The sequence below is a fragment of the Aythya marila genome (assembly GCF_965140915.1).
Source record: "Aythya marila genome assembly, chromosome: 17".
In the NCBI taxonomy this organism is placed as follows: domain Eukaryota; kingdom Metazoa; phylum Chordata; class Aves; order Anseriformes; family Anatidae; genus Aythya; species Aythya marila.
The window spans coordinates 3,015,074-3,028,057 of NC_139058.1; the positions used below are offsets into that span (position 1 = coordinate 3,015,074).

The window sequence follows — 12,984 nt, forward strand, 5'->3', positions numbered from 1 at the left end:
ATGGTTAATTAATGCACTGAAACTGATGGCAAGGATACTTATTAAATGTGATTTGTCTTGCATTCTTGAAAATTATAGACAAAAAAAATAAATATATATATATATATATTTAAATGCAGCCATATAAGTATAGCTAAGGGCTTGTCTGTATGTAGTTTACATATTGCTTGCACTACAACACTTCTAGGAAGGGAGGTACCTAAACTAGTTTTATACTCTGATGTGGGGTCAGTATTAATGTACATGAATCTGCTTTATCTCACTAGATTACCTCCTATGAGCTTTGTCTGGACTTGGATTTCTCAAGGGTTTGCCAACATAAGTAATGTATTTTGCAATAAAAAAGGTGTACATTTAAAGTGTAGGTGGATATATAGATATTCTTTCCCTGCAGTAAAAGTACCTATATATGGTTTAATCCAAGAATAATAAAAGAACGTACAGATGAACCTGCTATGAGGTAGACCTTCTGTAAGAACTATTTTGCAATATCAACCTAGGCTTTTTCCTTGGCAGACAAACCTTAGTCATGTTCTAACACACGATGACAATCAAGTCCACTGATTAGGCTGGACGTGACTGTTAGCAAACTTTTGCAGCGGAACTGGTGAATTCAGTTTTCCAGCTGATGGTCTGAAATTCATATGGTGACACAGCTTTGGAGTTGACAACTTCATTGTGGTTTGGGAGTACATGTAATCCAAATTCCATTGAATTACCAATATTCTTGGTATGTTTTCTTTGACCGTTAAGGGATGGGACTAGCCCCCTATCTACATACCCCTCAACATAATTATTGATTGCTAATTGACATACCATCAACGTGTTCATAGCTTCTAACATACGTTTTGCAGACATGTTCTAGGAAAGGAACCATATTTAGCACTTAAGATGTGCTTAGAAACAAGACTTTTGGTAGTGCTTGTGTCTTGTAGAAGATTTATTAGTAAACAACAATTAACAGTCTTCTCTAACTGTGACTGAAACTGCACATCTAAAAATGTTACCCTTTCAGTTATCTTTCCCTTTAAGAGAGATTTCTGTAAAGCCCAAATATAAACATTTAAGAAAGGATCAGTTCAGAATTATGCCTGTTTCTGTTATGGACTCTCGTGGTTTATATAGCAACACAGGGCATGTACTATGGACTTTGAGTTATGTTATCCATTGAAATCTTATTCCTGTACTACAGGAAGTGAAAGGACTCCTTGAGGAGTGCATTCAGGAAGAAAGCAACTACCGTTATGTAAACTGCATGAAGAGGGTAAGATCACAGGAAGGACTAAATCGTTCTTTGTGAAATGAAATAGGAATTATATATTTTTAAAACATTTGTGTCTTCATTTATAGAATCTAGAAATACAGCTCCAACGTGCTAAAGAAGAAATGAAGATGTACGTCTCCCCAGATCCTCAGGAGAGGCGAAAGGCAATTCGGTAAATGGATTATTGTGTTTCCTTGTGTTAACTTGAGGGATATTCATAAACTAAGACTAAAGTTAGGAATTTTCTCACTGGCATTTGAACTGAAGGAGTTCACCTGATAAATTTAGAAACACTATAATAATCTAAAAATAAGCATCTTGAATTCCAGTATATACTGTTGTAAACCTATGAATTCTCTCAGACATACCAAAAGATTTTCCCTTCCTGCTGGAGATTATAGGCCCCAGATAGTGGTTTTAACTTGCAGCCCCTGCTGGCAAAGGCTCAGAAAAGCTGTGCTTCAGCTAGGTCCCGCAGGAAGTGTGACTCTACCAGACATAATCCCTCTGCCAAGTCTATACCAAGACTCCAGCAGGCAGGAGTTGGTCTACCACCTCTCAAAGACAGCAACCACATGCTGCCCTCAGATTCTGGCCAATTCTTACAAATCTACTGTTCTTTCAGGTGTAATAGCTATCACCATCCCTAGTACAGAAATGGAGGACTTCATAGACAGATCCGAAATGCATTTTGGTTTGCTACTATTTGCAGTTTTCACTGGAGGTAGAATGATTAATGTTCCATACCGTCACAGTAACCTTCATTTTTACACTCAATTTAATTGACAGAACGATTGCTTCAGACTGAGAGGTTTTTCAGGACCCCTTGCCTTTGTCTGGTAGGAAGAGAAACAGAAAAGGTTATGAATTGAGCTGATAAATTATTTTGTGTAGTTTTCCATTTCAAATAATGCAGTCCTGCCAAAAAGATTGAAATGTTTTTTGAGAATGAGATATTTTGGTTTAATTATCTGTGCAAAGAAATCTAAATATTACCATGTCATACAGATTTTTTATGCTTTACAACATACCAAATATTTTTGTAAAAGTATCCTGTTTAAAATTGTGTATATATTAAATCTTTTCATACAATATAAAAGTTGAAACAAAATTTAGGCAATAAAGTCCACAGGCTGGTTCAGCCCCACCAAAATTAAACACCAGAAAAAAAACATAATGAAATATTTTTAACTTTCATTTGATAAAAGTGTGAAAATACCTGTTTTATTCTTCATATATTTTTTTAATTTTAGAAATTTGTATGAAATAGCGATCCTGTTTTCCAGCTAGTTTTATTTTTGACCAAAAAAAAAATCTTAAATTCTAGTTTTCAACGAACTGAGCAAGTTTAAGTTGTTGTGACTAGATTTATGAAGTTGTCTGTGGCTTTCACACAATAGTATTTATCAGTCATGAAAATATTTACCCAAACAGTAGATCTATAGTAGTAAAGTTAAGGTCTGCTGTGTTAGACCAATAAGTCTGTTTTTGTTTTTTGTTTGTTTGTTTTTATTTTTATTTTTTTTACATTTTTAATGAATGGAATGAGTGAAAAACATTTTGATCTTTTGAAAGTACGATTGGGCCTCCTCAACAGTGCAGTCACACTGTCTAAAGGAATCTCTGCAGAGTACACCAGTTTTAGTTCACTGCAGAGGGGACAACAGCTCTGCCTTGTACCTCTCCATCTCACAACCTGCATCAGTCAGCATTCCTACAGTTTGCTTTATTGTGTAGGCTTTAAAAAGCCACAGCAATATCAATCTTTAACGTGAGGCCTCTTCCTAAATTCCTGCGTTTGTATTTCAGAGACGTGACAGATTGTTGCTTGAGATCTGTATAAACTGTCATGTCAGAGCTGTGGTTCATGTACAGCTTTCTGTGCAACATGCCAAAATGCTTCGCAAAATTGTCCCATTCACAAAACGATTCAAAGACATGACTGAGTGGTAAAGCAAAGACAAAACTAAATTAGATAAATAATAATCATTCTGCATTTCATTTTAAAGCTTTAGACAATCCATCATGCAGATGTCACAGCAAGAAAACAGAACCACTAGCTTTTTATCACTTCTTAAAGAAAATGGAAGAATAAGTTAATTTCCCAAGATATCTGTCCTCTTAGGTCTCTACCTCTCAGAACAATTTCTGGACAGTTCTCTTGCGGTGGTGGCAACTAGGGAAGGAACCGTAAGTGGGTAGTAAACACAGAATCATGGAATGGTTTGGGTTGGAAGGGACCTTAAAGATCATCTAGTTCCAATACACCTGCCAGGGATACCTTCCACTAGATCAGGTTGCCCCATCAAACCTGGCAAACAATCAAATATCATTCAGTATCACCTGAGGCAATTTCTTCACTCATTGGGGAAGTGGAGTGGAAAAAGGCAGTAGCTGATAGCTAAGATTTTACAGGCTCTGGAGTGGGGCCATTGATAGAGACAGCCACATGTCAATGAGAAAACTCCAAGGATTCTGTCAAGAGACACTGAGAGATGAGATCGTCTCCTCTGTCAGATCCTTCATAAACTAGAAATTGTCCTGAGGCACCTTGAGAGTGGTGCCAGTGGAGCTGCATCTCTTGCTGTTCCAGAACATGAACCAGAAGTTGCTAGGAAATGAAAGGCTAGATTAATATCCATCAGAGGCCTTCTGCAAGGATCCAAGCCATGAAAATAGTGAAATACTATGCAGAAAACAATGTAGGAAAAATAAGAGTAAGAAATGAATTAAAACCAATAATGTTATGGTGAGAGAAGAAAAAGATGTAAAGACATAAAGTGAGTGGAGGCTAAGGAGCTTCTTACTCTCACAAAATAACAGAAAGCTGAAGGATGCAAAAGATTTATTGAATGAAGGCAGATTTAAAAAAAAAAAAAAAAAAGAAGCAGAAGGGTAAAAAGAGAAATAGCTGTGAGAAAAATCTTAGTGATGATGTGAACATTCATTAGTATGAAAGGCAGCAGAGCTCAGCCAAGCAGCTGAGAGGAAATGCGGGTCAAGCAGCAGGCACTGGCCTTTTATGGCCTTGCAGGGAAGGGGAGGGTCCGAGTTTATTCACAAATGTTAAGCAAAAAAATGCTCCAGCTCAAACACTTGTGACAGAAACATCCACAATGTCGATACTCACGCAGACAAGCCCCCAAATCCAAATGCTGGAATTAAGGGTGAGTCCAGCTATGTCATTCCAGGTATGGTGAGGAGAATGTGAACAGAGCATTATCTCTGCTGTCCCTGCTTCACTTGCTAACTGTGGGCACAGAAGCTAGAGAAATCATCCCTCTCACGGTGACTACACACATTTCTGACCTTCCGTAAGAGGTCGCAAACCAGTTGTGTTTAAATGAGTTACAACGAAGTTCCATATAGAGATTTTTACAAAAAATGAGAAGATAACAAAATGTTTCTAGACATCATTTTAGAATGTGAACGTATTTTTCAGCAGGCACTGGAATGTAAACGGAGTGAAAATGAACCATAAATAGAACAGCACTTTCCTAACAACGTATTGAGCAAAAAATGTCTTAATTCCAACACTCTTTTTTTTGAACATAAACTCTCTGTTCCGTGGAGTCAGTTCTTAGGAATGTGAAAAGTTAATTTTCTTCTCTAAAAATAGAAGTTTGTGTGTTGTTTTTTTTTTTTTTTTTTAAATGAAGTTATCAAGTTGCATTCTTTCCAGTCATCATTATAAATAGTAAAGAAAAACTTACTAGGAAAGACATCTTATTTTCTGATGATTACTTTGAAAATTCTATTAAAGAAAAAGAAAAGCACGTGTTCTTGAGGCCAAATGTGTGTGAACATACGCTATGCGCCAGTGGAAATGAGAAGATTCAGTGTTGTTCTGATTTGGTGAGGATTGCTAGGGATCAGCTGTGTCTGCACAGCGCTTGGAGCAGTCTCAAGACTGCTCTGATTTGTTCTGGCTTGAATTGTCCGAGAGTGACAGATCATAAAACGATCCAGCTGCATTCCTTGCACATCCCTTCTGCAGGGAGGATGGCAGGCAGGACCAGGTGGCCTGGGGCCCAAGTGCTCCAGTTGAAATCCTGGAGTAGCTCATAGAAATAGAAGGAAGGGATATAAGAAACATGATGCATTGGTTCTACACGGCTGCTCACTATGCTGTAGCAAACCTTCACACTGATAGCAGAAAGGCTGGTATTTCTTTCTGGAAATTAGGATTTCGCTATACCTAGTTCTTCTATCCTGAGCAATTTGAAAATTTCTTTAGATGAACTGGGTTAATTTTTATTCCACTAGCAAAAGCTCAGTCTCTAAGCGTACCATGACACATGAAATACAGTAATTTATTTTTAGATTGTTATTGTCCTATTTCAAAAACAAACAAACAAATACAAACATAGTAATGTATCTGAATCACGCCGTTATGGTTTGCAATATCATATTGTCAGGTTTCATGTATTAAGTTTGCCTGTGTCAGAAGGCGACCCAGCCACTTGTTACAGGCAAAGGTGTACAGCCAAGATTTTTAATAACGAATGTCAACAGTTACACTTCTAAACCTATATTTAGGCACCTAAATGTGACGGCTGTCTTCGGAAGGTGAGGGACACACAGCGGTTCTATTGCAGTGACTGGATTTGTTAAACCTGGACTGAACTGCTATTCTTCATTCCTCTACTTTCCCACTCATTCTATCCCTACATTCATGGCAATTAAGGGCTGTGGATTTGTAAACTCTGATGTTTGTACAAATTAGGGCCAAGGGCTAAGCTTAGAATACCACTAGCATAAATACATCATTAAAAAGGGATCAAGTATGTCTTATCTAAACGATCTTGCTGTTGTCTTCAAGCTGGAAGCAGCAGTAATTATGCCTGCTTTGAAAATGTAAGGGATTTTATCCAATACCACTTTTGCCAGCTGCACAACTGAGAGAATCAAGGCAATCCCTGATGTCAAGGATATGTTGTCTAATGAATAAAAGGTTCCTTCATGCTTTCTCTTCTGACTATCTATGCATGAACCTCATAATACCTTCAGAATTTTCCATGGTTATATCATTATTCTGTCCTATTATTTAGAACCAAATAAAATCATAATAAAATTATCATATATTTCCTTTAGAGAGCAGTATACACGAATGATCCTTGAGCAAGAAAACCTGGGGAAGGTAAGAATGAGGTTTTTACTCTGTAAAAACATCACACAGTTCATATTTTTGTGGGCCTTACTACCAAATGTTGTGGTCAGTCTTTTATAAAAAGCACATTGCAGCCTACAAAGAAAATTCCATTACTGCTGGCAATGGTAATTAATACCCTGAAAAGAGATCATGCTCGCTCTTCAGGGCTTGATTTCCTGCAGAGTATAGCATGAGCCACTTGTAAAAGATAGTCAAACAGCTTAATGTGACAGCACATTCCCTGTAAACCATTTGGATAAGAAACTGAAACATGGACATAACAAACTGTGCCAGCTCAAATTTTATGTTGTATATAAAGCAACCCGTTGAAGACAATAAATTTTGAGCCTGTCAGCTTTATCACTGTTATTAAAGGCCAAGGGATCATCGTTGTAGCAGTGCTAAACAAAAGCAGTTGTCCGTTTTTAATCTTGCATGAAGCTCAGATCAGCGCGGAAGAAGTTAGGCTTACGATTCATGCTAAACATCTTTCTTTTATTAGTTTTCTTTTTATGAGTCAGTCTGTGAGTGATTTCTGCAGGTTTGGGCCACCACTATTAATGATCAATAGCAGGTTTTGCTGTGAAACATTAATTTCACGTCTATAATATGATAATATGAATGCATTGCAGGCTGCAACTTGACACTGCAAGAGCTCTGTATGGAAATAAACTCAGATTTCTACCATAACTTCTCAAGTATATGAGACCATTATTTAGGCGGTTTTAAGACACTGAAAGGATTGTCAATCCATACAAAGCAGATAGATAAGTCCCAGGTGCTGATTCATTTATTGCTTGCAAGGAGTGTTATTAACTTGAACAAAAGGTAATAATATTTCAGTAGCATATAAAAATCCTTGTCATTCCAAGCTGTCTTTGTAAGCAATTTTTGTGGTTTAAAACCGTTTCAGTAATCTAATATTTTTGTATTTTTAACAGAAATTACGAGAGAAGCAGAAAGTTGTACGGGAAAGTCATGGGCCAAATATGAAGCAAATTAAAATGTGGCAGGACTTTGAGCAGTTAATGGAATGTAAGAGAGAATGTTTTCTAAAACAACAAAATCAAACAGCCATTGGTCAAGTCATTCAGGAAGGAGGTAAAGATAGGCTTGTATTATGAATTCTGCCTTTTTTATATCAGCATAAAGTGGGAAGACATTGCATTGACTTCTTAAAGGTAACCTCTTTCTCGACATTGTTGCTTTCATCATTTCTGAAAAAAACTGTTGTATTTTATTTGGTTTTGGTGGATAAACAAGGAGGGCAACTAAGCACTCGATGAAGCTTTTCCTCCATTGTTTAAGTGACAACAAAACATGGTTAGGAAGATCTGTTATGAAATCTGCACTAGGGTGAACCTCATCGTAAATCTGTTTTATGAGTCTGGGAATGGCATGCATCTGCAGAGAGATCAAAGGGGAAAAAAAATCCTTTTCCAGGGTCACGGAAAACTTATGTAATTGCTCTGCTCCTTATTCTGTATCTCTAAGATTACATTTTTGCAAGGTCTGGGACTCAATATTGTATAATTGTGGACCTCCTGGCTTGGCCCTCTCCTTCCCTATTGTATTTATTCATCTAGTGTGACTGGCAAGAATGGAGCCATTTTCACTCCGAGCTGCACAGACCTTGCCTGCACACTCCTAGTCATACTTTCCTTGCATGGTTGAATTAAACTGATTGTGCTTCCAGGAGACAGTTCATTGCTACAGCGTCAGGAGTAGGTTCTGAGAACAATTACTTGGATTATGATTTTTTTTCCATTGTCTTTTGTTGGTTTTAACAAATGCATTTTTCTTGCACATATACCTTTTTCTCATTTTTCTTAGTTGTCCACCTGTGCCAGCTGTGGTCCCCTAAAGGCTTTCTCCACTGAGGGCATCTTGCTGTTTCATCTGTGCAGTCTGATTCCAAAGTGGTTGCACTAGCCAAGGAAGGACATCCCAGGGAAGGAGGGCTATTGATGGATGTAAATATGGCACAGTGGTTCCTGTATACGTCCAGCTACACCAAACAGGTAGATATGCAAGGCTCCCTCGTACTGTGGTTTTAACCTGTGAGCCACAGGCAACTGCCACTGCCCTTAAAATTGCATCGTGAGACCCATGGCTGACCCAGGGTAAAAGGAATGCAGATGAGGCTTGAAACTGTCCCTCACGCTTCATCATTTCTGATGAGCGCCTCTTAGTCACAATCAAAGACTAGAAGCAGAGAGATAAGTCTAGGTGACGAGAGCTCCTGCTGTTCTTCTTTAGTCTCTTGGCTTAGTGAATTTCTAGATAGGTTTTTTTCTTCTCTTTTTTTTTCCTATTTCCTGCCTAAAGTAGAATGGACTTTATCACTGATAGTTCTTTCAGATGTAATTTGGACACAAAAAATTACTTGGTTTTCTCTGATACATACCTATGAAATCTGCTGCTGTTTTCTCTATCAAGAGAGAGTCTGGTAACTGTACAGTTCCTAGTTTGCCTTTACATTAAATATATTTGATAACAGAACTAAAATAAAATATGATGACTCCATTTTGGCTGTATGGTTTTATTTTTCACATTTTGTAGGTGAAAGAAGTGATAGAAGATAAATGCTTTGTGCCAAGTTTCTTGCTGGGTTACAGGAAAAAGAGGTTTGGAAAGCTCAGGGTCATTTAATGACATTTATTTCAGATGCCCCCCAGAAGGTTCAAAACCCCACCAATGCCTAAGGAGCACGTCCACAGATGCTCAGGACATCCTCATGTAAGCCCTCCCACACTGCTGAATAGCTGAAGATAGTCTTTCTCAACAGCTGCACGCTAATCTTTCCCATGACAAGGAGAAGCAGCACATTCTCCCCTACGCACATTTTCAGGGAGCGTGAAGGGAAGGCCGCTGTGTAGGACACAGGCACAGGTAGAGTTAGCTGAAGTGAGGGGAAGGCGATGTGTTGCCACCAGAGGCTGCTTCCATGATGGCAGCAAGAGAACAGGCTGGAGGAAGGAGTGCAGTAATGGAGCTGAAGGGAGACCGTATCAATCAGGAAGGGAGAAGCTCAGGAAAAAGGCATGTGCAGACTACACAGTGTGGGCACAGCCATCTCTAGAGCCATCTGTAAATTTTCTTCTTGCTAGCTCTGTAGCATCATTACCATCATGTACCACCATCACCACACATCACCCGCATTGCATTGTAGAGCCTATAGGTCTGAAGGTTATGGGAGTCATGTACCTGGACTTCCAAATGACGGTTTGCTGAATAAATGCCCACAACAGTAAGATAACATAGACATCTAGACATAAGATGTGCTGAAAACTTGGGATAATCACCAAAACCGGGCATCTAGGTTACTTAGGATGCAGTGCTGGAGGACTGCCTGTGGTTCAAAGCCAGCAGAAAAAGGGGGAGGGAAAGGGGATATCATACATTTCAATTCAAAACTTTTACCAAAATCCTAAAAGCTCTATTTGACTAGACCATTTATACAGAGATTTATTATGTGGATTAGTCTGCTGCCCAGGCAAAAGTAATGCTTTTGAAATTCATAGCAATGATGTAGAGTAAGACAGTATAATCATTTTCTGTTTTTCAGTTCAGAGTTACCCTAAAAATAGTTCATCTTTCTTCCTTGTAAAAACAGTTTATTGCTAGTTACTCAACGATGACGTGATTGTTGCTCTGATCTGATTAGTGCTCTGTCATTTGTACTGCACCAAGAAAGGGCACGCAGATTATACACTACAGCAGCAGCAAAATTACTTTCTGAGATGAAGCAGAAAATCATAATAACTGTTATGAAAAGAAAATTGGAAAAACTCAAGCTATTTTTAGCTTTTATATAAGTGGACATTTAATAAATGCAAATTTAATGGATTCTGTTCACTGGCTTTTCCACATAGTTTGGGATTTGATGGGAGCATTCAAAAATCTTTGAGTTTTGCAATTGTATCTTTACTTCCTAACTTGCAACAAAAAGCTTACTTCTGTTTTTTTTTTTTTTTTTTCTGTTGTTATTATTAATAGTCTAGCTGGTTAATTAATAAGATTAAACATACCATAGAGAAAAAATACCTGCCTTTCCCTTGTGAAGGCTAAAATAAATAAAAAAATGTGCACAGTTAAACTTGGGGTCTCAGCACTTACCAAATTTCTTCCATTTGGAACACCGATCAGAGCAGTCACGAGCAGCAGCTTACTTTGCTTCAAAAGGCTTCTCCTTATCTTTATCCAGAACTGGATGAGAAAGTATTCCAGCTATAAAAACTCTTGTAGTGTTGTGCAGCTTTGCATTAGTTAGTCACGTTGACGTCAACTGTCCCTAGAGCCACAGGAGATTTGCACATAGTGCTAAGAAATGAAATAGTTACAGGCATCAGAAACAGGCATGAGAAAACATCACATTCACCATATTATTTAACCAGCCATTTTATCATCTGGAGATCAGATTATTTTGTTTATATTCACAGTACCATTTTACCTCCATAGGAGCTATAGTAAGTAAAGTAAATGTTCTTAGGCTTCCTTAAGTAACCCAAATCTATGAATACTTACTTGTACACCTTTATTCGCATAGGTATTACTGCGAGTAAAGTCATGTATAGTTGCCTACAGACATCACAGTTAGGTGCTGCTATGGTGTTTTATTATGTTTAAATATAGTGATTTCCAGAGCTTTCTTGATAAGGCTTTCCTACAGCTGTGATGGTGATCACTGTTATAAAACACAATACGGCAGAAGCATTTAGAACAGTTCAGAGCCTAGAAAACAGCCTTATGATGAGCATGAAAAACTGTTCTCCAAATGACTTGCTGGTTCAGGAGCTGGAAATGAAGTCGAGAGCCTTTTTTCCTTAGATCACTGTTTCTTGTCTGGCCCAAATCAACAGCGACTGAAAATTCTCTGTTATACCCAGTGGCTGTCCTCAGCAAGTGCTCTAAGCCGAGCAACTTGGCAGTATCGCTCCAGTTCCTAAATCACCACTCTGGCAGTGTCTGGTGAGCCTGGAGTCAGCGGCCACGAGAAGGCAGGCAGACACGGCTGGGAGGCCGCAGAGGCTGAAGTGCTGTCGCCTGAAAGGTGTCACCTTGGGAGAAAGGTCATGACACGTGGCCGGGGTGGTGTGGGAAACTGGAACGCCGTCGTCTTGGTTGTGGATGAGGACAGCACGGATGCTTAGAGATCTGCTTTCTCTCATTGGCCCTGCCTGGATTTGCTCAGATTTAAGTGAAAAAGACAAAGAACTCATTCTCAACGTTTGCCCTACATTATCTTTTGTAGCACTAGGTCTCCTGCTGAAGGAACGCTGTTAACTCTTGAGCTGCCTATCGCAATCGGTAATGGGAACAGATTTTTTTTTTCAGGGATGTGTCAGGGTTCCAGTGAGGAAATACTACATGAATCAACATTTTGTCACAAGGTACTACCTGTCTTGACAACATCCAATTGATTAATTGTTTTTTAGCAATCAGAATTTGACCTACTTTCAGCTTGTTTAAAGAGTTCTTTAAATCTTCAGTATGAATTTAAAAGGGGTTCTCCACATTCTCAGTGTCTCTCTTTCTTTAGTGTTAGTTACACAGCAACAGTCTCCAAAACCCCAAGGCAGCCCATCTTATTCCAAGGTCATTGGGTGAAAAGGGTATTTTTCACAGTCGCATTACACTGATTTTCACGATTGTAACAAAAAAAAAACACGCTGTCAGCCACGGTGCCGCGGTAACGTCAAACTCGGTGAGGAGCTCTGGTGTTAGCAATCATACTCCAGATAATCAGCAGGAACTGTGAGACAAATCGTGCAGTCCTTACTCTCACAAAACCCTTACTGACTTCAGTGGGAGTTTTGCCAAAATAAGGTCTGCTGGATTTAGCTCTGTATTCTTCCTCCTGACAGAACAAGTAGGAATTAAAAGGGCCAGCATCAGATTTATGAGACAGAGGAAAAAAAGAACTATAATTATCTTTAAAGTAATGACTTTCATCTAACACAAATCAATGTTCCATTAGACACATTCTAATTTATAACAAAAATTGTTTGTGCAAGTTTTTCTCAGCACAACCAAAATCCACAAGTAGTTAGCAATACGATTTGATTTTTATTAGACATGTATGAGAGGCTGTCTTGCACAAATCTAGTGCTGGAGTACTTAGAGTGTTTAAAATGCAGCCTTATGCATTACCTTGTGTTTAACGGCATTATTTTTATTTATTACAAAAATAAGAAGTATATTTTTACCTTTTTTAAAAATCTCCATTTCTCATAGTTTTGAGAAAAGTGTGTTTTTGCAAACTGGGATGCACACAACTGGCATTTGCTGAATGCCAAGAACTAGAGTACTTTTTCTGCAAGAGGATCTGCACAAGCCAATGCCTATTGCACCGTTTCAGTTCAGTCTGTCATTACAGAACAACATTTCATTTTTAAGCTTCTAAATTTTATTGCAACTGCTCAGGTCTTAAAAACACTCATTTATACAATAAGCACTTAATTAGGTCTACTTCTAAAACAGGATAAAGCCAAATCCTGCACATTTTGCTAATAACGGAAAAAATGCAGTTGATAGGAGTATGGAAAATGGGATCTTACCAATTTTC

The 12,984-nt window shown here is 38.3% G+C and overlaps 1 protein-coding gene across 1 annotated transcript in view; it reads left to right on the forward strand.

The window, feature by feature from the left end:
- The window catches only part of IFT81 (intraflagellar transport 81), a 42,457-nt gene extending 33,534 nt beyond the window's left edge, over window positions 1-8,923 (forward strand). Inside the window, exons 15-18 of the mRNA XM_082773896.1 lie at window positions 1,193-1,264; window positions 1,351-1,436; window positions 6,359-6,404; window positions 7,358-8,923. Of these exons, the coding sequence (XP_082630022.1) occupies window positions 1,193-1,264; window positions 1,351-1,436; window positions 6,359-6,404; window positions 7,358-7,540 (387 nt within the window). The 3' untranslated portion in view covers window positions 7,541-8,923. The remainder of the gene's footprint in view (window positions 1-1,192; window positions 1,265-1,350; window positions 1,437-6,358; window positions 6,405-7,357) is intronic.
- Window positions 8,924-12,984: the final 4,061 nt, after the last annotated feature.